Source organism: Capra hircus, chromosome 9 (genome assembly GCF_001704415.2).
Source record: "Capra hircus breed San Clemente chromosome 9, ASM170441v1, whole genome shotgun sequence".
NCBI lineage: Eukaryota > Metazoa > Chordata > Mammalia > Artiodactyla > Bovidae > Capra > Capra hircus.
In genome coordinates, this window is record NC_030816.1 from 51,888,400 (window position 1) to 51,914,632 (window position 26,233).

Below are 26,233 nucleotides of genomic sequence, written 5' to 3' on the forward strand. Positions count from 1 at the left end.
CTGGAAGAGAAAACCCACCCAAGCGACCACTCAACAACTGATCAATTAGAGGAACTCAAAACGCAACCAAATAAAAATTCTGCCAGGGTGGGGAGCATCTGCTATTATTTTTGTATTATTTCACACAGCCGGAGCTCCAGCAAGTAGATTTCATTCCTGCACAGCAAAGCGGAGATCAGCCTCCTGCATTTCCCAAGCTTCTACAAGGGAAATCTGAAGACCGTTTTCTTGACATGAAGCCACAGCGACCTTAATGTAGACACCTGCCCCTGTCATAGGGTATTAAACAAGTATATATTTGTTTAAACTTCTCTTTAACCAAGACCGTTCACATAACTTGCTTCTAACATTTCTCCAAATAAACTGGAACAGGAGAGCTGTGACTCTTAAAATCCACAAATTAAAATTAGAAACTTGGAGGGATTATTTTCAAATAACTTTGAAAGTTTAAGATACTTCTATAGTTGATAGTCCTTGGTTTCTCTTCTGAATATATAATATTAAATTGCGATTGCAATCAAAACGTGGCTTCAAAGGGATTAAATGAAATTTTAATTTTTTATGGGGGAAAAGATCGGCAAGTAGTTGGAAATTTTTCTCAAAAACAAATTTAATTGGTGTGGTTTTGATATTTGCATGATCCAGTTCTTAACCTGGTGGTTTTTAGATCAACCCCAAACTGGTTTTGCTCAAGTTGACATCTCTGCTTCTTCAGATTGGGAACTCAATAAGCACAGCGTGCTCTGCTGACAGGCAACTCCTGTGTTGTGAGTATTCCTTTGCCAATACATGATGTGATGTCCTTTTCAGTGTAACGAGTGGGGGAAATAAAAGAAAAATTTGCCTCTCCACACATTTATTTTTATTTGTTGTTTTTTCTTTATTTCTAACACATCAAGATGAGTTCTTTCTCTTAGAATCCCAAACCACAAATATCTCCTTAAAACATATATTTCAAAAAAAAATAAATCTACAGATGTAATACATACTGTGAACCCTATAAAATGCGTTTACAATGCTGACTTAAAGAAAGAAATTTATAACTTTCATATGTACCTTCCTTTTGCAATAGGCAACTGCCATATGTTTCCGACTTCCATAATTCAGTTTTTCCTGGACATCTGTAGCAGGTAGTGAGTGCTTCTTAAAGTACATTTTATGTAATTTGAGAAGGAACCCGAACCAAAGACTAAAGGTTAACATAAAAAAGCACAAGTCTTTCTAGAAATGTTAGTTATTCAAAATTTACATCACCTATTGTGCATGGCCTGAGTTGCTTTTTTTCCCTCTTCTTTCTTCTTGAGATTGAATTCGGAGATGCAGTATTGTGTATGCTGAGAATTTTTCACATGCAGCATTTCCAAAATGTCTAAATGCTTTGGTAGAGTTCCTCTTGTTTTTATTGTTCTTTAGCCTTTTGCTTGAAGATTCTCATTCGGTTCTTTCTGAAAACCCAGGTTGGAAGTGTTTTCTAGTAAGATTATTTTGAGACACACTGTAATATTTTTATATCAAAAGAGGGAAATCACAAGCTCTTTCATTTTTCCTCGATCTTAGCTGTTCATCTTATACTTGTTAAAGGATGGAAGACTTTACACGATTAAAAATGAAATCAAAACCAAAAGTAATGTAGAAAAGCCAAAGCTTGTTTTCAGGTTTTTTTGATTGTGTGTTTAAATTCAGAGTTCATTATTAATGCTAATACTATATTTCAGTAGCTCACTTCTTTTTGTGAATTTCCAGTGCTAGACTTAATCTGTCAAAATCCCCTTCATTCAGCTGAAACTGAAATGTTTCATCTGTCAGTACAAAAATATGAATAAATTCTGGCCACATTCTTTATTGTTCATACTTTCAGCAGATTATATAAGTGCACACAAAATATTTACTGTTTAATAACTGTAGGTATCTACAGATATGAAATAGGAGAATAGGGTCCAATTTATAGCTAATTAGATGGTATAATAATTTGTATAAAAAGCTAAAAGCTTACCTACTGATTCTTACATGGATACTAAACAGGGACTCAGTTTTCTTTTCAATTGATTTTATTAAACCAGCAGACTCAAGATAATCCTCATTCATGGGGGAAAATAGCATTAAATATTTAGTTCTAAGAATATGAAGCTACATATTTAAAATATCAATTTAAACATGATTTTATGAAGTATAAGCTATTAAAATGCCCATCAACTATTTAGAGAATATTGTTTAATTTCCCCATTCTTTGTCCCAATTTGGTTTATGTCCAAATTGACCTGTTGCAATATTGGTATCAGCAATGTCCGACTACCCACCTTTGGGTATTCATTTACATCTAGGTGTTAATTTCATTACCGCCTCCAAATCAGCTAATACCTGATTAGTGATAGAGACAAATTTTGCTTCTTGGATTTTTCTGTTACTAACCCCTTACTGTAGTAGGGTCATCAGAGTGTGGATCAAAGAATGAGGAAGTGAAGGGGTGGTTTTTCATGCACAGGGTGAAAAATAATTCCAGCATCGGCTGGAAAGACAGCCGATAACTGCTGGAAATTGGATATGAGTGGGGAAGCTCATTCCCCCCAGCAGAGTGAGTTTCCTTCCGGATTCATTACAGGTTCTTTCCCTCCTCACCATCCCCCAACTTGGTGGGTTAGAGGACCCCTTTCTCCCTTCCTTTCCTTCCTTAAACTGGAGAACCTGGACATGGGAGGGAAGAATAATGATGACAAGCTTACACTCCTTTTGCTTTCCCCAAACTGTGCACTTCCCCTAAACCTCACTGAGAAATGAGCATTGACTGAAAAACCAACCCTAGAAGGTGTCTCTTCAGGCTCTAAATCGAGTTTGGGCGCCTGGGAGCCCTGAAGAGCGCTTCCGTGGGCTGCGGCACTTCTTTGGTGGCGAGACTCGCTCTCAACTGACGAGAATACTTGAGAGACTGGCTGTTAGAAAAAGAGAATGGTAGTCAATTGCCAGCGTGTAGGATGTGCTCTCTGTGTGTGCAAATCCGCGACAGAAGCCTCAAGGAATTGCGGTTCTGGATCGCTTTCTCTACGGGGCCTGGGTTTGCAGTTGGAGACTCGGCAGGGAGGAGGCCCACGAAAGCGGAGATCGAATGTACTCTCTTAGTCTTTGTAAACTTATACAGGTTACATTTTCTTATTTTTGTTAACCCAGATCAGAGGGAGAAGCGAAAAGAAGAGCAGAGCAGAGACGAAAGGAAGGAAGTGGCGGAGAAAGGGAGCCCCGCCCGCGAGTAAGGTGCTGCTGAATGACTGAGGCGGCGGAGGCGGGGGTGGGGTGGGGGGGGGGGCGCTCTGAAATCCACGCCCCCAATTAGGATGGGGTTTCTTCCCAGATTCACTTACAAATTAAGGCAGCCAAATAAGTACTCCCTTGATGCCCTTGTCACCCCCTCTCTCGAGTCTATTTCAGTATTTCTCACTATGTTAATCCTCTAGCTAATAATAAACTTTTTTTTTTTTTTTTAACGCGTGAGAAGAAAGTCAGGATTCTACCTGTTCGGAAGTTCGGGGACCACCTGATGCAACTCCCATTCAAAAGCCAAGAACAAACTCTCTGGTGTGCCAGGGCTCACCTCCTGTGTCAGGTCTTGTGTGGGGAAAATTATCACAAGGGTTAGAAACTCATGACCATCGTCAAGTGTAAAAGATTTTTTTAAAAAAGTCTGTTTAGAGAAGGAAATCCTCGCTAGAATTTTTAAATTTAGAATTTAAAAATATGCTGTTTATAAATATAATACAAGTAGTTATGTTAAGTAAGCGTAAATAGCAAGCTGTCTCCAAACATGTATGTGTGTGTGCTCAGTTGCTGTCGTGTCTGGCTCTTTGCTACCCGATGGACTGTAGCCCACCAGGCTTCTCTGTCCATGGGATTTCCCAGGCAAGAATACTGGAGTGGATTGCCATTTCTTTCTCCAGGGGATCTTCCCCACCCAGGGATGGAACCCATGTTTCCTGCATTGGCAGGTGGAATCTCTATATATTACACTATAGTGTAAATAGGCTCTAGGCTGAAAAAGCACAGTGGGAACCTAGGCATTTTTTAAAAAACCTCTCAGAACTGTCCAATTTTAAAATGCACCGAGAAAAATAAAGAAGAGGAACCAACTTGCTTTTCAACGCCCACCGTCCTTCCTGCGTTAGTTTTGCTATCTGGCTGGACACGGATTCCACTAGGTACAGTTCACAGGGTTGTTCTGTTCTTTCCTCTCCCTGACCCCCGCCCAAGTTCTGGAGACAAGCCCACTGACAGCGTTCTTGCCTAGATGGCTTTTACTTGAAATAGAGCACTGCTATTCTTGTCAGAGGCTTGACAGTTTAATTCCGTTTTAATCGTTTCCTTAACATAGCTCATACTGGGAACCGACATTTTCTCTCTTCAAGTGACGAGAGGCACACGTTCCCCTGTCACACGCCCCCCACCCATGTTTGCACGCGCGCAGGTGCACACACACGCACCCATGCAAAAATGCATATACAGACAAGTGCACGAGCGCACCGGGTTGTTTTTCTCCCGCCAATTAGCTCCCTGTCCCTGTTTCTTTTGCTCTCTTGACTCGCAAAGTGCAAGGCCCTGGCTTGGCTCTGGCACACGCATGCTATGCTTTTGAGAAAACGCAGCAATAAGGTGCTAGCTTCGCCAGCACTTCGAAGGCTGAGACTCCGATGGCATGCCAAGCCAGCCTGCCTTCCCTCCCGACCCCGTGAGAAGCTCGGCGCACCCTCGCCGGAGCGAAAGTCGGGGTGCACTGAGGTCTGCGACCTTCTGCTTCCCGGCTGTTGGGGGCAGCTAGTCCCGCTGGGTCCTTGGGTCCAGGAGTCTGAGCCGGATTCAGCGCGAGCCCAAAGTGGAGAGCGGTGGTGTGGCTCATGGCTGTGGTTCCCAAAGCCCAGCCGGAACTTGGACTAGGGAGACCAGAACCTAGGTTCTGTCCAGGGCGCCCAGGGCACACCTGAATTATTTCTGTGGGTCATGTTCCATCTGACATAGTGGGTATGTGTGAGGCCCGGCTTTCCTGCTTAAGTGGACACAAGTCCTAGGTGCCAGCGCGTGCGGAAGGCTGCGTCCATCGCCGCCGGGGATAAAGGAGAAAATGGTGTAGGGGGATAGGAGGCCTTGGCTCTGTGTGAACCTCAGCGTGCCCTGTAGGCCGATGCAGTTCTCTCTGAATCAGTTTGAGCTGCGAGGCATGAAAACGGACAAGAACCCGTCTACAAAGCAGGCTTCGCGTCTGGAAAACCGTGACCGTCCCAGGCTCCTTCCCCTGCAGTGGGGCCGGAGTAGGCCTGAGGGCCCCGGGGACTCCAACTCTGGGCCTCAGCGCTTCCACATCCCCAAGGCCACAAGGGCGGCTTGGAGGAGCAACAAGTCGCTTCTCCTAGGGGTCGCCAAGGGCCGGGGCCTGGTGCATGGCGCTCTGTCCCCGCAGGCTGCGGTTGCTGGCTCCAGATGCCCCAGCCGCGCGGAGCTCGGTGCGCAGCCTCCTGCCACGTCTGCGGCCCTCCCACCACCGCATCCCCCTCCCCACCGCTTGCCCGAGCCCTCCGGGCGGCCTCCTCGCTCTCCCAGGCTCGCGCCGGTCTTAGGGCAGGCTTCAGAAACAGGATTTGCGCTTACTTTTAAAGCTATACTACCCGCCCAGGGCGCCGCAGAGTTTGGAGGTCCTCTGAAGAGCGACCCGCTCCAGATTGTGCGCACAGCCTTCTTTTGCAAATGCAAAACACCTCCTCCAGGTTGAGTAGGGTTCTCAATCTTTTAAAAGAGGCCTCCTCCCGCAGGTTGCTAAGGAGTCGTTTTTGACCCGGAGACTGCTGGGCCCGCCGGAGGGCGGGGAGTGCGGGGACGCCTCTGAACACCGCTTGCTCTGCTTTCTGCTCTCCTGGTTGCCTTGGAGGAACCGCGAGTTCCCCCTGGAGCTACGGTAAAAAAAAAAAAAAAAAAATCTCAGAAGCTACTGCCTGAATAGCTGTACTGGAAACTACGAGAGAACTAAGAGATAATGGGGCAGCGGACAGCGTGGAGGTTAAACAGAGCGAGGGAAAGAGAGAGAAACAAAACAGCACAACCCTTTGTCCTGTATTTTACATAAAAAATTTAAGAGTAATATGCATCATGAATTTTATTCTACAAGAGACTTGCTCTATTTACACGACCTCCATTAATTTTGTTAATCCAGGGCAAAAATCGAGTAGAAAGTACAAAACAAACTGTGCAGATACGCTTAGTGTTATTCAATTTAAAAGCATTTTAAAATTTGTTTTAAAGAAACATGTTGTTTCTAATAAAAGTCTGAGAAAAGTAGCAAATTGTCAAAAACAGGGAAAATATGAAGCTACGTTAAATCACAGAGACATTTTTAAAACTGCAATGGAAATCTTACTGCATCTTAAAACATATTTCACTTTGCAAACTGTTTAGGCGTCTTAAAGCTACGTCCTATCGTTAAAAAGTTAAAATCCTAGGTTTAAATTAACTATCACGGTATGAAAGAAATGGGAGGCTCCGAAAAGAGCGTTCTTTTTCTGACTAGTTCATAGAAAGAACTGAACTATAATAGGATAAAATTTTGCTTTCCTAAATATAAAGGATTTAAACATACCTTAAATTCTCCCGCCCTCCCCAAGAAAAATTCACAGAGTAGAAGAAATAAATACGTCTATACCACTCCCGGTGCAGAATGGGTGTTACTAAAGGCAGGAATGTGTAGAGCAGAAAAGATGGGCCTGGCAGCTGTGAATTCTCTCCATTCAAAATGTTCTGAGTTGTGGCAATATTAAGCGATACGGGAAAGGGACTGTAACTTTAGGTTTACTGAAAGATTTTTGGTATTCTAATGTGTTGATCACTTCGGTTCAAAGCCAGGAACCTCAGCCTTTCCAGGTCCCGGTGGGGAAAGCTGGAGACTCCTGGGCTGGACTGGGCTGTGGGAGGCAGGGAGACTGACCCAGTTCAGCGCCGGGGTTGGCGCTTCCAAGCCAGATGGCGGCGCTTTCCACTCTAGGTTTTTTGCAACCTTGTAAGGAACTGGGCGCGGGCTGAGCGGAGTCGACGCCTTCTGATTGGCTGGGCGTCTCAGTGATTGACAGGACCCCGGACTCCGCCCCCGCCCCTTTATTGACACTAATGAGCAAGTTCTTCCCACCGCTCTCCTGCCTGGAAGTGCTGACAGATCAAGGCAACAAATTTCAATTACAATCCCTAATTTGTGTCCGCAGAGTGTTTTTTACCCATGTTAGTTCTCGCTGGCGCATCAGTCGAGGCAGATCTTGGAGCAGCAGGAGGAGGTGGAGGGGGTGGGAGCGAAGGAGTCCATCAGTGAGAGAGCGCGCGCGAGAGACCGAGGGAAGGAAACTTGGCGGGCGCGTCGCTGGTTCCTCGGATCCCAACACAGTCGCGAGAGAGGAAACGCCAAATTTGTCTCTGCCCGCAGCGAGGAAGGGCGCTTATCTGGGCCTGCGGGAGGCCCCGAGAGTCGTTCAGATTTTGGTGGGGAAAGGAGAACGAGTGTGTGCGTGTGCCCGCGCGCGTGTATATGAGCGAGGGGCGGGCGCCGGGCGGCGGGGATGGCCGAGAAACGGAGGGGCTCGCCGTGCAGCATGCTAAGCCTTAAGGCTCACGCCTTTTCGGTGGAGGCACTGATCGGCGCCGAGAAGCAGCAACAGCTTCAGAAGAAGAGGCGAAAGTTGGGCGCGGAGGAGGCGGCCGGGGCCTTAGATGACGGTGGCTGCAGCCGAGGCGGCGGCGCCGGCGAAAAGGGCTCCTCCGAGGGAGATGATGGCTCTGCGCTCCCGCCGCCGGCTGGGGCGGCTTCCGGGCCCACCCGGAGTTGCGCAGACCTGGAGCGGAGCTGCGCCTCCCGCGGAACCGCGGGTGAGTCGGCCCCTCCCGCCTAAACTTCTTCCCTGCACGTCCCTTCCCAGTCCCGCGGGCCCGTACCGCCGCGGAGAACCTGAACTTCTGCGAGTTGTGGGCATGCGAGCGTGCGGTGTCCCTATGCACCCAGGGCAACTCAGCCACAGCCGCACTAGCGGTGGGTGTCAGGGCTGAAAGCTCCCGCTGCCCTGGCCGCTCCTCCGCGCAACTCGGGTCACAGTCCAGACGGTTAAAATGCCGCTTCCAGTCTGGCTTCTCAGGCGGCCGCCGCCCACTAGGCGAAGCTCACCCATAGCAGCTGCAATTTGCGGCACTCAGCGGTGCAGATCTGTGCTTTCCGCATCTGCTTCCCTTGGGCTTCTAGCCCCTGGGTGCTCTCTTTTATTTCCTAACTTTTCAAAGCTAGAGAGTGGGGTGAGCGACGGCGTATTCCCCCCCCCCCCCACCCCCCGAAACCGAAACAAATGCCTAAACCATTTGGGCAAACCAGGAAGAGGGCGGTGTGTTTGCAAACGTGGTTTCCCAAGGGCTAGCAGAGCGGTTCCCTTGCCTCCCCCCACCCTTGGTTCCCGCTGCCAAGGCCGACGGCGATGTTGGGCTTGTTTTTCGCGCTCTTCTTATTCCCTGTGCTGCTTTGCTAAGACGCTCCGGACGGCCGGGGAGTTTGGCTAGAGCGGTGTCTGGAGAGATTTCTAGAGGATGCTTCCGGCCGGGCCCTAAGCAAAGACGCGGATTGCGAAGCGAGGCCCAAGCATCTGAGACCAGGAACCCGAGCGTCAGGCGCTTTTGCTCTGTGCTCTCCATGGCTCCGGTGTATCCGGCACGGATCCCAGACTCCGGCTGCGGCACAAAACTTATTTTGGGGCCTTGACACGGCGGAAGCAGGGAGGGTGGGGTGGACTTGGGCCGCACGCCTCTTCAGGACTTGAGACTTGGGGACCAAGAGGGCCCTACTTGAGCGTCGAGTGTCCGTCCCTTCGGCGGGCGGAGCAGGTATTTACCCACCGGTGGGCCTGTTACAAGGGCCGAATGGCAGGAAAACTTCCGTTTCTCCCGCGGCCCTTATCTCTCCCCAGCCGCCCTCGGGGGGTTTATCTCCCCACTAGGCTTCCCATCTCAAGCCCTCACCGGTACCCCCTCTCTGCCCTTTGCTGCCCAGGCGGCTGTGAGGATGGCTTCCTGCAGGGCGCTTCCCCGCTGGCATCCCCAGGAGGCTCCCCGAAGGGGTCCCCGGCGCCCACCCTGGCCCGGCCCGGGACCCCGCTGCCCTCGCCGCAGGCCCCGCGGGTGGATCTGCAAGGAGCTGAGCTCTGGAAGCGCTTTCACGAGATCGGCACGGAGATGATCATCACCAAGGCGGGCAGGTAAAGGGCAAGCTGGCGCGAACGGCCCGGGCCCTGGCCTCATTCCACGCCTTGGTGGGTGAGGGAAAAGAATCTGCAGCACGGTGGTGTCTCTTAGCAGTTTGTACAGATAAGACGAGGCCCTCGGTAGTGATTCACTTTTGAGACCGACTTTGCCTACCTAACCTGAAGTGCAGTCGGCGCGGGGCACAGCCCAGCAGTCCTCTCTGTCTGGATGCTGCGGAGAAATCACTGTGGCCGCCGAGGCGGTGACGGTGACTACTGATATTCCGTGGGCAGAAGTGTTAAAGATTCGTGATCCGACTTAGCATCTCTTCAGGTATTTAGTTAGACTTTCGTTATATTTCTGAAACTGTGGAACAGATTATCCACCACTACCACTACCCCTTTTTTAAAAAACGTAGTTTACTCTTTAGCAAAACTGTCGTTTGCTTTTATAGATTCGAAACTTCCAATTGCTTCTTTATCCACAGATTCGCTGGGAGTATGAGAATGTGCTGTGTTATACTATCTTGATATTAGATTAGGATGAAAATTACTGGAATCATCTGTAAACCATGTTTAATCCCTGCAAAAACAATTGCTCTGATTTTTAAAAACCATTCTTTCTATAGATTCACAGCTACTATAGTTTCCCCCCCCCCAAGTGAAATCCAACAAATTAACCTAAATTTGCTGAGGAATACCAAAACAAAATTTGTAAGTTTTATCTGTTTTTTAAAAGTGTGAAATTTCCACATCCATCAGTTAGTAAAATAAATGGATTTGTTGCACAGATCATGTTAATGTGAAGGCACACAGAAATATTTCCGTTTTTAAGTTTTCAGTTCATTTAGTGCAGTGAAATCTATGACTACTATTCCCCAAAAGAAACTTTTAACACACACAACTCTTTTAGGGAGTACACATGGCAAAAACCTGGATAATATAAAAGTATCCAAACTTATTAGAAATTACAAAAACATATTTTATTGAATCCATATGCTACCTTCTACATTTTCACAGAGCTTTTATTAATGATCCAAATTCAGTCTTCAACAACACAAAGCAACAGTTGTCTTATAAAGGATGTAGTTAAACACCTTTACTCTTTATCTTACAGGTGCACTGAGAAAAACACTTACACAGCCAGTGTATTAAACTGTTCTCATGCCTAGTTAGGAATAATGGACTTTCTTTTCTCTGAAGTGGTCTTTAATGGCATTATTATGGAAACATTTTTGGTAAATAACAGTACTAAAATTTGTGTTATAAGGTTAAATTAGCAAAAATTTGACTACCTGGAAGGGTCCTAGACATAAATCAGTAGATGAAAGTTTTTTTGTTTTTTTCTTAAAGAAGGAGATATATATATATATACATATATATACACACACACACATATATATATACACAATATTTGCCGTTGTATTCCTTGTTGCTGTGCTTTTTAAAAAGATAGATGCATTTACTTTAGTATCTCCTTTGATAAGCATCTCTGGGAAGCTAAAAGAAATGTGGGTTTCACTTGTTTTAATTAGCAAAGTTGTGAGTAAGTGTGGTTAAATAAAGTATTTTCAGGGCATGGTGGGGGAAGGAATGATTTGGTAAATATACATTGTGTTTAGTTTCTGCTTTCAATAAAGAAGTTTTACTATACCTTTCAAATTTAGAGCAACTTTTGCACTTCACCTTTACCATGCGGCAGACAGGAAGTCCTGTCTCAATAAAGAACATATTGTTTGGTTATGGCATGGCACATTGGCTCCTTGTGCTTTTTTATAACCCTTTTAAAATTTCACATTATAATATATTTTATCACTTTTAGAAATTCAAATTTTCTATTTCTACTATTTGGAACCATTTATTATTTGTTTTATTAAGGTCAGCCTGCTTACTGATTTTTGTTTAAAAAATAAAGTGCTTTTTGTACCATTATTTTTTCAGAATATATATATGTGTATGTGTGTGTGTGTGTATTTGGCTTTTAGGTATACTGACATTTCAGTAAACACAGAATGCAAGAACAGGTATAACAAATTACATTTAAATGATTCCATTTTGATACATCCCGTGTTCAGATTCTTTGGATTACATTTGCCAAAGTGAATGCTATAAATTTGTCCACATGAAAAGTACAGAGTCAAGAGCTTTCTTTGCTTATTCATTCTTCAAGCATAATCATAACCCCAAACAAAACCCAAACCGTCTTTCCTCCCCTTTCTTATACATAGGCGCATGTTTCCAGCAATGAGAGTGAAGATCTCAGGATTAGATCCTCACCAGCAGTATTATATTGCTATGGATATTGTGCCAGTGGACAACAAAAGATACAGGTACAGTGATCAGATGGGTACAAAGGATAAAAAAGCCCCAGGATTTCATAGGCTATGCAGATTTCATCTGTACTGACTATGATATTTGTTTCCAGAAGCTTGTAGAATGATCGGATGCACAGTCCAACCCCAGTCACTTGCAGTAGTCTAGATGGTGCCTTCTCTTGCAGTAAATGTGAACATTTATTTTTTGTTTTGTTTTTAATAGATACAGAAATGTCTTTAAGTGTTGAGGAATTTTAATAAGCGGCCAGTTTAGTGTCGGTTAGCTAAGTATGTCTTTTATGTTGATCACATTTTGATTAGGATTTTGAGAGGAAATATGAAGTAAAATTTGTAGATGTACATAACAGTTAAACTGTTTCAATTTCTTCCTGATTATTTTGTGACCTTTAAATAAATTCCCCTTATTATGTTATGTACAAAATCATAACTGTTTACAGGCTTTTTTCTCTTTAATATGAGAAAATTATTGAAGATTTTTTATAATTTAGGAAAACAAAATAATAACTCATTATGATATCAAGACATCTTGATATCAAGACCATCTTTAAGCTGGTAATGAATTTGTTATCTTATTGTTGTTTTTTTTGTGGCTGGTAGTTAACAGAATTTTTAAAAATTATTGTAATATTTGGGTTTTGAGAGAATATATTTATCTAGATATCAAGTAAAGCTGGAAAAAATACTTTCTTCAGTACCAAACCAAACTTTGCTTTTCCTTCTGTGAGTAAACAAATCAACAGTCTTCAATGACAATAATTTTTATTTTCCTGGGGAGTTGAAAATGCTAACATTTAAAAGAAATTCTGAGTGGCAAGTTGGAAGACCCTGCTTTCAATTGTGGTCTTTTTTGTTTCTGTCTTTTAAATAAACACCTAGAACATTTAGTAAGTTTTTAAATGAAATCAGATTTGGTTTTTATTACTATTTAAGATTTAGGGAGTCACTTTTTGGAAACAGGTTTATGATGTCAAAAGTATACAGATTTAATTAGTAGAGGCACATATGGAATGCTAAAAATATGGGTAGTAAAAAGGACAGTTTTATGATTTGCATTTTGTGTATAAGTTGTATAGCTTATTTTAATTAAATAATTCATTAGGGAGTTTTGTTAAAATTGTCTACTACATGATAGAAGCTAGAAGTGCCTTGAAGTTTATCTTTAAGTATACTTGGTTTAAAATCCATATTCTAATTTGGGTTTGTACAGAGGAAAACAGTGTAATTCTAGTGAGTTTAGAAATCTTTCCTTTCTCTTCTAAGTTTGGCTTCTATTTCTTCCTCCAAATCTCTTCCATATATTTTGGATGGCTTATTTTATTTAATTGATCCTTATTAGTCACATATAAAACAAGAAAAATTTCAAGTATTAATACTAAGATGCCAGATTTTAAAAGATCAAATTCTTAAAACATAAATTTACTTTCAGTTAAATTGCTTCTCAAGAAAAATTTGGTTTTAGCATTTGTATTTAGAATGTTTCACAAAGAATATGTAACATGTAGCATTTATTCTCTTAGTGGGTATGAAATTTTGAACTGTTCAATATGCATACTTTTCAAAATTTTGACAGAGCATATTGTTCTATTTATTTTGGCAATAGCTCTGTATCCATTGTGCTGCTTTTTCTTGCATTTCTAAGATTTATTTTCCAACTTTTTCAGCAATACTAGAAATAAATATTTTGACTCATTCTCTGCTATCAAAGAATAGTATTTGGTCAAATGAAAAGTGACTGTGATTTATTAGAATGTAAAATTCATATTCACAAAAGCCCATGCACAGAGCTTATTTATTGAAATTACACTGTATCAATTAAGGGAAATTGTTTTTATTGTTATTCTTAATTTTGTAATAATGTATTTTTTTCCCAAGAAAAAGAATTAGAGAATAGAAGGCATATTGAATTCAAAAGAGAATGAAATGTGTGAGCATAGCTGAAACAGTGGGCCTCACCAGGGATTACGAAAATACTTCATGCTATTTTAAAAAGAAAATTTCCTGCTATACTGGTAGAATTCTTTGAGACTATTCATAAATTGTTGCTTTAAATTGTATGCCATATTTTAAAACAAAAGGAAGACAAGCATCCAAATATATAATTTCATTTTTCTATCCTTTTCTAAATTAATCATTGATACACTAGTTTCTAGTTTTTTAGTTAGTCTATTTTAAACTAACAATAAGTGATAGTCTGAATATAAGATTAAACATTATTATCTTATATACTACTTGAAACATTGTTATTTAAGTGTGTTATTTTTATAGAGTCAGTGTAGTTGACAGACATAAGTAGAATAGGATGTTTTGCCTCTTAATTAGAAAGGTAATATTATTTAGATAAATTGTAATTTTAAAAGTTTGATGTATATTTTAATTAGTGGTATAAAAATTTAAAGATTTTCTGACAATAATAAAAAGAATTAGAGGAGATAAAAGTCTATGTTTTATGATTATACAAACTTTAAATTAAACTGAATTTTAACTAAATTAAACTGAATTTTCAGTTTCTAGTGTAATGGAGTTAGAAAAAAATAATTCTAAATAATAGATGGGACTTTTTTCCCTATAAAAATAAATTTACTGTACATTCTGACAATTTCCCCTTGACTTTCTACCATGTCTCTCATTAGTTTGAACATAAGCCTAAAATGAGGAGTGATAAAGAAAGTTAGACCGTTGAAGATATAACTCTCAAGTATTTTTGAGATTTCCTTAAAGCGGAGCTTGACAACTTGTTTCTTCAGGTCAATTACATATCCAGAAGAAAAATGGAAACCATCAGAATATAGACAGAATGTCTAACGTGAATAAGTGTGATTTATCCAAATTGAAATTCTTGCATTTATGGTGGAAATAGCATGCATATTTTTCACTAAATCCTTAACATATCACCTTGAGTGGTCAGCAGGCTACCACTGCTTCAGAGAGTTTTTTTTAAAGTGTTTGAATTCTTATTTTGTACACATTGAATCTAAAGAGCAAATCCTTGAATTTTAGACTTAAAAGGGTGCCCATTTTGTCTGAGTCTACAGTTTGGAAATTCCAAGAAAGCAACAACCCACAAACAGAGCCTTGTCTTTGCCTTCTAGGTATGTTTATCACAGCTCTAAATGGATGGTGGCGGGCAATGCTGACTCCCCTGTACCACCCCGCGTGTACATTCATCCAGACTCACCTGCCTCAGGGGAGACTTGGATGAGACAAGTGATCAGTTTTGACAAGCTGAAGCTCACCAACAACGAGCTGGATGACCAAGGCCACGTGAGTAGAGGGCCTCCCTAATTTGCCTCCATTGGATGGCACGACCATTATCTATACTGTGTCTGCCTGAAGGAAATGAACTTTTCTAAGATCATGACATTCCTCTCCTGGTTGACTAGAGTGTGCACAGTTGTGCAACGTCAAGGTTGCATTTTCATCAGAGGCTATGCCTGTGGCCAGAGTATTCTGTGAAGCTTTTAATAGATAAAACTGGATACTGCATTTGTGTTGGAAGATAATTTTAGCCAACACATTTGTTTGAAATTTCATAAAGTGATAATTATTATACTTTGAATATGAATTCTTGAAGTTGGGTGAACAGGGATAATGATTTATGGTGTCCTGCCTGTATCCTCTTCCTTTCCCAGGGGAGGCTCATCGCTTGTCAATAGTGGCCCAGGCTTATGTTATCTGTGTGTTCCATCTGCAAGCTCCCAATTGTTTTGTAATGACATCTAATGTGTCAAAACATGTTGTAATAATAATTCCTTTTCATCTGAAAACTGAAATATGAAATATATGCTAAAGTCAGTAGTTTCAATAATAGAGTCATTTTTAACACTAATGATTTTCACACTGTTGTTTGTAGGTGCAATATCTACCTTATTATCGATGTTTTAATAAGTAAGAAACACTGGATATGTGCTGATTTTCACCCAGTGCTAGCATTTCTGTTAGCTTTCTGTTATTTGAGAGAGTTTTGACTGAAGCAGGATTGATGTGCCTTTTGAAGAGTGTATCGTACATAAAAGGAATACCAATTCATTCATTTCTCAGAGAGGTGACATGAAGATAGCTTATTTATGGGCCAATCTTTTAAAACAAAAAATGAAAACTGTCGTAAGATGGTAATACAGTGATGACAGGATGTGATTTTTAAGTTTCTAGACAATATCTTAAGTAATTGACCTTAATGAAGACATTCAAGTACACATTTCATTGTGGTACAGATGCAGTATCTGGATTTGTAAGACTCAATCTCTTCTCAAACTGCCAGTGCTTTTTATTTGTTGCCTTTTGTAATTTGAAGCCTAGTACATTTCACTTCTGAATGATACAACTTCTTGCCCTGAATTTTAGTACATTACTTTCTCTTTTTTTTCTTTATGTACATAGTCAGGTTGTAACAGTTCTTTTTCACTTGACTTCAGTGAAAGAACATTAGTTTCTTCTGTCTCAAGGAGGGAGCTAAGTGTGAAATTTTTCCAGTGTGTCCATTGAAGAGTCTTTACTTTTTTTAAGAATAAAAAATTGAAAAATAAATGGCACTTGATGTTGATGATTTTCAAAAGCTTAAATAAACTCTATTTTTTGGAGTTCTATAGTTTCAGTATACATGTATATATATATATATATTTTTGAGTACATATCTTTTAAAGAGATAATGGATCTAAAAACTATATGCTGTCCTAGATAAGATACAAATGACTTTAAATAAATTAAATAAATATGGTGATTTTATAATTCTAATTCTGATTAAATTACTGGCTTAATACCTAATATATAGTATTAGAGGTAGTAATTTATCTGTCTATGTGATTTTAGCTTCATAATTTCACTAGATTCTATATAAAACAGCTTTCTCTAGAAAAACAGAACCAACAGATTATATTATACACACACACGAGAGAGATTTATTTTAGGGAACTGACTAACACAGATGTAGGGCTGGTAGGTCCAAAATTTGCAGGGTGGATTGGCAAAGACCCAGGGAAGACCTGATATTACAACTTGAGTCTGGAGGCAGGCAGTCTGGAAACAGAATTTCCTTTTCCTCAGTGGACCTAAATTTTTTTTTTCTTAAGTTTTTTAACTAATTGGATGAGGCCCACCCATATTACAGAGGATAATATGCTTTACTCAGACATCTACTGTTTTAAATCACACAGCATTTGTTTAAAACACAAAATAATAGATTGCCAATTGAACCCCAGTTGTTTATACCTGAATAATTATAATATTTCGCTATTAAGAAAAATAAAAACTCAGAAAACAAGCAATATCTATAGAAGTGTGTCATCTTCCCCAATTTTTTTTTCTTTTAAAGTTGTGGCAGGATGTAATACTTTAAAAAAAAGTAGTGTGTGGGGGGAATGGAAAGAAAAATATGTACCTATACATTTTGGAAGCAAGAAAATTGCCTTTGCTATTAGTAGAAATCACGTATTGCTTGATACTAGAGGAGGAGGTAGGAGGGAGAGTACTCTTGCCTGTTATTTATTTAAAAACAAAAGTTTTGAAGACTTTGTAAAATGCAGTAAGAGATGAAAAGCCATAGTCTCTGGCTTCAGTGATCTTCTAACTCAAGACAAAAGAGAAGACTAGCGCACAGATTCGGAGAAAGAAGTGGCAACCCACTCCAGAGTTCTTGCCTGGAGAATCCCAGGGATGGAGGAGCCTGGTGGGCTGCCGGCTATGGGGTCGCACAGAGTCGGACATGACTGAAGCGACTTAGCAGCTGTAGCAGCAGCAGCACACAGATTATTGCGCTGTCAGAGCAGCACAGTACGGCAGCCATTTTGTTCCAGCCAAGAGAGATTGGGAAGGCCGAAAGTGTCTGTTATGTTTTTTTGTTTCTTTTTTTGCTCAGTTTTATCATCCCAAATAAGGTAGTCATATTCTACTGTTGATGTGATTCAGTCTGAGAAGACAACAGTACTATTGTGATGGGACTAACTTAGTCGCTTTCTTGATGAAGGGACCTCGCAGGGACTCTCACCCCTCTGCCGTCATATGATAGGCAGCATCAGAACTAAGTAATATGCTTCTTTTGACTCAAACCTAGTGTCTTTTTTAAAAAAGTAATTTATTCTGCTTCATAAGAAGTAAAGAAATTGAAGGAGAGTCAGAATTGTGAAGAATATATATGAAAAGGAAATTGGAAGACTAGTAATGGCTAAATTTTAAAATATTAGTTATCCCACCAATGTCAAACCTAATGTCTTTAACATGGGAAAAATGTGTATTAACCTACACATGAGAAAGAAGCCTGTGTTTATGGACAGAGATTTAAGTTACTATCTGTGCTAATAGACAGTATCCAAAAGAAAAAATATCCTCTGTCTAAACAGAACAGAGAATATAGAACGTGCAGATCAGATTATAATTATTTGCGTTTCAGTAATGGATATTATCATTGTGGTCCTTTTGTTCATAAGAGCAGTGGTTCTCCTAGTTCTACTTGTTCTAATAAAAAGCAAATTATTCATGACCGTTTGTCATTATAACTTTGATAGTTCATTAAAAAACAAATAATGCTATTTTATATACAGGAACTAAGCCTTGTTTAGCATTCCCTAAAAGTTTGTAGGGATATACTAAATTCCTATAGGTAATATTGAGAATACATTATTTTTTTTTAATAATTTCAGGTTACTGTTGGCAGTTACCCTTTAATGTGTAAACATAGGCATGCCTCAGCTATTTCTATACCCTACTCCCAGTATATCCCACCTTAAATAATTTTGGAGATTGTGTAAGGATATAAACAAATAAATACTATTAAAATATATAGAGCTGTATGGAGAAATCTGCTTGAGAGAAAAAAGATTTCATAAAACAAGAATTTACTTTTCATTGACTAGTAAACAGAAACCTAAATAACTTTTTATTTCCTTCACTTCAAGTCAGTTAACTCTCGTCCTTTCAAACTGACCATGCCTTTTATTTTTGTTTAATGTAAAGTGACTTTTTCCAATTTTTCTCCAGCTCTGGAATTTATGAATCATTAGAATTAAATCTTGCTTTTTCAGACTTTTAATCTGATTACAGCCAGACATACATTTTATGTTTAACTTAGTGTATACACACACACCCCCACCCCCAACAGGCAGTGTTTTGCAAAACAGAACTTATCCTTACTAAATACAGCACGTTCTATTTTTCTACTTTATTTGCTAATTTTACTTATCTAAAGATTTCCAGTTGTAACCCTTTAAATTGACTTTGTGAGTCACGAATAACTTGAAATTCTGTCCTTTTATATTTCTGGAAAAAAGCTTTTCCAGAGGTTGCTGACTTGTGTTGTGTCCCCCCAGATGACAATGTCCCCTCTTGTCCTTTATTCAGACTCATGCTATCCCTCTGTCAGCCATGTGTGGTGAATATCATCATTAGATTTACTCTCCAGGCATTTCCTCCACTGATAGAAAGAAAATTTTAGGGTTAGAGAAACCTCACAACTGTTGGTTAATAATGGAAGGTAAACACATTCTTTTGGGGCAGCAAACACACTGTATAAGTAGAGAGATGTTTAGGTTGACCAGTGATTCTGAATTTGGTGTATTAAACTGTGCACTTCCTGAAAAGCATGAGGCAGGTCAACCAACCACTGTGTTTTTTTTTTTTTCTCAGACTTTTGTTTAAGCATTTCTCCAAACTTCTAACACTTTAAAGCTTGAATTCAAGTTGTATAGCTCAGGAAAGATATAAATTTGTTAATTAAACTCATTAGTGCATAATTGAATTTAGATTTCCAGCAGCACATAGAAAGTCTCATTGGATGAAGCTGTTTCTTTACCTACCTCCTCTACCTTGAAAGTGTAAAACAAATGAAGAAGAAAACATTCATCCACAATTCCATCATCTAGAGATGACCACTGTTCATATCTTTGTATGGGTCCTTTTACTGTCTATTTTTATGTAGTTATGGTAAGTTTAAAAACAACTCGGATCCTTTATTCTAATTTAGGATTTAAAAAGAAGTGTTTCATTATGTGGCTAAAAATGTTCTAAAAGCGTTAGTAATGGCTGAATTATGCTGTAACCATTGTGTGGATTTTCATTTACCTAACCAATCTATTCATGTCAGTGGTTTATAGTTTTTCCACTGTTTTAAATGGTGCATTGCACATCTTTGTACATGAAACACTTTTTGGGATTTGGAATATTTCCTTAGGATAAATTCTCAGAAGTGGAATCATTGGGCAGAAGGCAGTTGAACCATATCATCAGATTCCTCAAGTTAGTCTGAGAGCTTTTTCATCCCCGGGCATCTGGGTTTTGGAAGCCTTGTTGTGATGGAAGCACGAATGCTGGGCTCTCCAGGCAAACCAGAGACTTTGTGAACCACACATAAGGCAAACCCTGGGGTATCCTTAAAATCCCTTTGCCCTTGAGTAGACATGTTCTAGTTACCAACAGAGGAAAAATCTTCTCTGAAGAACATCTTGGTGTGCAAATATTTATTTTTAGGGGATGGGTGTGGTGGAATTAAAATAATCATTTCAATCTCATTTTTAGTTTTATTGTTTTGGACTCTGTGTTCCATTAGGTTCATTATAAAAAAAATGCTGATGAATTTATTCTTGTGTTTTCAGAAACAGAAAATGTGATGCTATATTCATATGGTTGCACACAGGGCTTCAACCAAAATAATTACTTGCCCCCCCTTTTTTTTTTGTATGCACACTTTCCAAACAGCTTCCTAATTGTCTCACTCCAGTTTTGATACACTTTATTAAATTGGGACTTTCACAGACTTGGGTATCTTTATTTCTAACTGGGATTTGTTTTACACACTCAATATTTAGTCAAGGGGTTGAGGTTAGGTTGAAGTTGCTGACGATTTGTCTTCTCTTTTCTTGATATAGATTATACTTCATTCTATGCACAAATACCAACCGCGAGTCCACATCATCCGTAAAGACTGTGGGGATGATCTTTCTCCTATCAAGCCTGTTCCATCTGGAGAGGGAGTGAAGGCATTTTCCTTTCCAGAAACTGTTTTCACCACTGTCACCGCCTATCAGAACCAGCAGGTATTGTTTTCAGAACTGGAATCTTTCTAGATTTTTAATTTCATGTGCAGATTGAAAGCTAGCTCTCTTTTTACTCTATCTGAAAGTTAAGAACGGTCATAAGTGCTTGCCATGTATGACATCCAGAATGTATATATATATATATATATATATATATATATATATATACCCCCACCTGTCAACGCAGGAGACATAGCAAAAGGGGTTTGATTTCTAGGTCAGGAAGATCCCCTGGAGGAGGGTATTGCAACCCACTCCAGTATTCTTGCCTGGAGAATCCCATGGACAGAGAAGCCTGGTGGGCTATGGTCCATAGGATTGCAAAGAGTCGGACGTGACTGAAGTGACTTAGCATGCATGCATATGTAGTAATAATTATTTATCCAAGATGCCTATGTAAAGCTACTCTAGTGAAGATTTCTTCAGACCAGAATGTCTCTCATGACTGGCAGTGTAGGTTTACTTTCCATTTTGAGACATTGAATCCTGATGTCATAATTAAAATTAGAAAGCATGTGTACTGACTAGGAAATAGACCTGTAGAACATGAAAGTGAGTTATATCGCAGGACATGAGATTTGTTAGCTCACTTTATTTTAGAGCTGACATCCATGTGTTATGGGAAGTATTTCAGAATCATTTACCCTTCTTATATGTACAAGAGTGCTATTTCTTTAATTGTGATAGAGGGTTATACATACCCTTACTGTCTGAGAGATGAGCAATTGTGGAGTAATCCTTTCATTAAATTAGAAATAATTTGAGAAGTGAAATATTTCTTTTCTCTATAAGTGAGCATTAATATATGTCATTATTTAAGGCTGTATCAAGCAGGTGGAAAATTGAATGGAGGCAATTATTTGACCCATGCAATTTTCTGGCCAGTTTTCTTAAGAAATAGCAATGTAGCAGAGCAATGTGGTCTGTGGTAGATTTTTTTTTTTTTTTTCATTTTCAAAGGTCAGCAGCATTATTTTAGATTTTCACTTCTCTTGACATTTATATACATCTCAGTCAACAATCTAAGGCTTTAAGCTCTCTGTTGTGTTTTCTTTTGTTTTAAATCTTCTTAGGAGATTGAACCCTGCCCTGTGAGTTCTCCCTTAGGGCTGAGAGGCTCATCTGCTCTCATCCATGGGTGACACCACCCAGGCTGTCCTGTCCTCTCACACTCACATTGTCACACTTTTTATGTAGGCTTTTAGGAAGGAACATGATATTAACCTTTAAAAGGGCTGAAGATAATTAAGATTTTTTTTTTTTTAAGATATAGCCCCTTTACAGGGCTTCTCAGGTGGCCCTAGTAAAAAGAACCCACCTGCCAATACAGGAAATGTAAGAGATGTGGGTTCAGTCCCTGGCGCATGAAGATTACCTGGAGGAGGGCATGCCAGTCCACTCCAGTAGTCTTGCCAGGAGAACCCCGTGGATGAGGAGTCCATGGCAGTCTACAGTTCATAGGGTCACACAGAATCGGACACGACTGAAGCGACACATGCACGCTCCCTTTTAGTCTTTATTGATTTTGTTACAATATTTCTTCTGTTTTCTGTTTTGTGTTTTTGGCTGTGAGGCATGTGGGATCTTATCTCTTCAACCAGGGATGAAACCAGAAGCCCCCTTGTTAGAAGGCAAAGTATTAACAACTGGACCACCAGGAAGTCCCAGGAATATATTCTTAAAATATATCAATCATAGAAAATGATTTTTTTTTTTCAGGAAAAAAACAGTGTATAAGGAGAAAAGAGGGGTTTTGTACTTTTGATACCTTTTAAACAACCCTGTTAGTCTTTCTTCTCTGTCTCTCTCTCTAATTGAACTATGCATCCAATTAACTGTGTATTAAATGTTATTTTAAACATGTATTTTCTCCAAGCCTCTTTTATACAATAAACAAGATACAGTGGGTTTTTGATATATATTGGTGACTAATACCAATTCACAAATGCTGATAAATCAGTTAAGAGGATGGAAAAGTTGCAAGAAAGGAAATTGATGATGAAAAATGCAATAGTTCTTTTTTGTTTTTTAACTTCCCAGCTGTATTTTGAAGAACTTATAGGAAGTTGGCAGGCTTCCATGCCTGGTGGTTACCAGCATAAGCTCTGAAACTTGGGGTCCCAGTCCAGTTCTATGGCCGAGTAACCTTATAATCATAAAAAACTTAAGCTGGTATAAAAGAAAACATAAAATTGGGATAATAACTACATCTAAGTTGCCATGAGAATTAAATGAAATAATATGTGCAAAACTCATATTACAGCATACATGGTATGCACATAATAGATGTGATGTCAGTATAATGATGCTGGTGATTGCAATGTACCTCTGTTTAAACAAGCACTATGATATAAATCTGAACTCTTTTTTATTTTTTAATTTAAACATTTATTTATTTATTTATTTTAATTGGAGGCTAATTACTTTACAATATTGTAGTGGTTTTTGCCATACCTGAATCAGCCATGGGTGTACTTGTGTTCCCATCCTGAACCCCCCTCCCACCTCGCTCTCCATCCCATCCCTCAGGGTCATCCCAGTGCACCAGCCCTGAACCTGGACTGGCAATCTGTTTAACATATGATAATATACATGTTTCAATGCCATTCTCTCAAATCATCCCACCCTCGCCTTCTGCCACAGAGTCCAAAAGTTTGTTCTTTACATCCGTGTCTCTTTTGCTGTCTCGCATATAGGGTCATTGTTACCATCTTTCTAAATTCCATAATATGCGTTAATTATACTGTATTGGTGTTTTTCTTTCTGACTTATTTCACTCTGTATGATAGGCTCCAGTTTCATCCACCTCATTAGAACTGATTCAAGTAACATTCTCTGTAATAGCTGTAAACTCTTTTTTTAAAAATTAATTATTTATTTTTATTTTACTTTACAATACTGTATTGGTTTTGCCATAAACTCTTTTTTAAAATGCTGTTTTTTACTATGTTCTTCCATTTATTTATAGCTCAGAAATATTTTTTAAACTTCTTCCCCTGCACTTTATTTTTTTATTTTTAATGTTTTTATTGGAGTGTAATTGCTTTACAGTGTTGTGTTAGTTTCTGCTGTACAACAAAATGAATCACTCATATGTATATGTGTATATCCCCTCTGTCTTGAACCTCCTTCCCACCCCACCCCAACATCCCACCCCTCTAGGTCATCACAGAACCCCAAGGTGAACTTCCTGTGCTATACAGCAGCTTGCCATTAGCTATCTATTGCACTCGTGGTAGTTTATATATGTCACTATTCCTCTCCCAATTTATTCCACCCTCCCCTTTCCCACTGTGTTAAAATACTGTTGTAAATGAATGTTTAAGTTATTAAGTGTTCTTTAAGCATTATTTAAATGAACAGATAATTGAGCTATAATGAATTATAAAGAATTCTTTCAATGGCAGAGTGGTAGACATAGTGAATTACTTAGCAGACCCTTACATTATCTTGTTATAATGTAGTTTCATCCACAAACTTGGAGAATGAAATGGCAACCCACTCCAGTATTCTTCCCTAGAGAATCCTGTGGACAGAGGAGCCTGGTGAGCTGCTGTCCATGGGGTTGCACAGAGCTGGACACGACTGAAGTGACTTAGCAGCAGCATCCACAAACTAAGACAGTAGCATATGGAATACACCTGCCTTCGGTGTTGCAAAGCTGATTGGCAGATGGCTGAAAGTGCACACAACATGATATAGGGGGATTTCAGGTGACTCTGCAAAGATGCCTTTCTTTGCCTGAGTGTCATTCAGCAGTGTTCATTTGTCCTTGACCAAAATGGCACAATTAGAACTTAGTAGATTCTACTAAACCAAGGAACACAGAAAAACAAAGCATGATGTGCTTCTTAGAAAATAGGCTATAAACTTCTCTGGGCAAGATGGAGATATGGTCAGAAACAGATGGGATGTTGTTTATTAGTGTCAATTTCAAGATGGTATAACTAAAAAAAATTGTTTTTAATGGAGATGATTAGACCACTTATAAAAAAATTTCCTTCATATCTTGGGATCTTCCTGAATAAAAATCTAGTTGTAAGTCAACAAGTTACAGCTGTAGTTAAAATGAAGCTATTATTTATTTCTCCTATGTGTATAAGATTGAATCTTATTAAAACCTTCAAGTCATGGTTACCTTTGGTTAGACATTCACTGTAGTGCTCTGACCAGGTCACGACTCCACAGATAAAAGAGGAGATGAGAGCTGTAAAGATGATTTGAGGAGAGACAAAGAAAAACGGAAGGCAGGAACGTTCAAGGAGTATATATTGCCTATTTCTGAAGAACATTAACAACATTTCAGTGTATAAGTTGCTGTTAAATAGAAGTTGGGTATTAGCTGTTCTCCATCACCACTACTGCAAGAGAAGCAGACACATTTCACGGAATTTTTAGGGAAGAATTTTAAAGAGATTGTCAAACGAAGGGCAGTTATCAACAGATGATTCAGAATCCCCTTCTCTGGGAATATTAATAGCAAAGCAAACTTTATTACAGTGCTTGGATAGAAGTAGGGGAATGTTCTTTTCATAGCAAATGAATGTCTAGATGACTTCTGAAATATTCTTGTAGCTTTGCTACTAAGATAATAAAGTACCCTAGAAACAGGGGAGAAGAACACAGTAGAATCCTCTAACAGTTGATTCTGGAGTTTCTTTTAGTTTTTCCATCACTACCATTTTTTATAACCTTCCTTGGCTTTTATCTTAAGATTTGATGTGATTTTTTTTTTCCAACTCTGCAGATTACTCGCCTGAAAATAGATAGGAATCCCTTTGCCAAAGGCTTCCGAGACTCTGGGCGTAACAGGTGAGTCTTAGTTAAAAACACTCTGGCTGTGATAAATACATTTGATTTTTATGGTGAGTTTTCCACTACAAAGTAAACATTTAAATTTACTTAAGTGATTCTGAAATCATTTCTGATGCAGTTTAAATTTGTTAATATCATTGAGGCATGAATATAACTTATTTTGGGTGCATCATTGAGGCTTACTTGTTTCTAAGCTGAATGTTGATGTGAAATGCTGGGGTAAAAGCGGAAGTTCTCAGGGTATACAGTGTGTGCTGCCTCTGAAGGGGCTTTGTAGAAACCTGTGTCTCCAGACCCAGGATCTTTAATATCCCAAGTCAAAATACTGTCTGCATCTGCTCTTGGTTTAGAATTTGCTTAGCAATGTCACAACTATGTATTGATCTCTCTTCGAAATATGACAGAGACTCTTGTTCACTCAGATTTTCAACTAGAATTTGAAACTACTCCCCACTGCCAAGACAGCTGATGTTCTTTAGTTTCCAAATTTGTCTTGGCTCTACTGACAGCCACACACTTGTTTATTTTTTCTGTGTCGTGTTTTATGGTGTTTGTACTAAGTGGGAGAGCTACAGTAATGAATTCCACTCTATTACTCTTTATCAAAAAGCAGATCTCCTTAGTCTGTGTGCCAAGAGTTTTTGAATTTATTGATATGATTCTATTCCAATAGAGTTGGTGTGACATTTTCTAAAATATTTTATAACTGTTGATAGTAATAATAGACTAACGTTCTCCAGATGCCCTCTCTGGGTAAGACTTTGACTTAAATGTTTTGAAAATCATTTTGTTTTTAAAAAGTACTTGAGACATTTTTATCACTTTATTCCAG

At 39.6% G+C, this 26,233-nt stretch overlaps 1 protein-coding gene across 1 annotated transcript in view; it reads left to right on the forward strand.

The window, feature by feature from the left end:
- Positions 6,672-26,233, forward strand: part of TBX18 (T-box 18) — a 30,245-nt gene continuing 10,683 nt past the window's right edge. The window contains exons 1-6 of the mRNA XM_005684718.3: positions 6,672-7,878; positions 9,041-9,245; positions 11,459-11,560; positions 14,656-14,827; positions 20,419-20,586; positions 25,334-25,398. Coding sequence (XP_005684775.3) covers positions 7,572-7,878; positions 9,041-9,245; positions 11,459-11,560; positions 14,656-14,827; positions 20,419-20,586; positions 25,334-25,398 — 1,019 coding nt within the window. The 5' untranslated portion in view covers positions 6,672-7,571. The remainder of the gene's footprint in view (positions 7,879-9,040; positions 9,246-11,458; positions 11,561-14,655; positions 14,828-20,418; positions 20,587-25,333; positions 25,399-26,233) is intronic.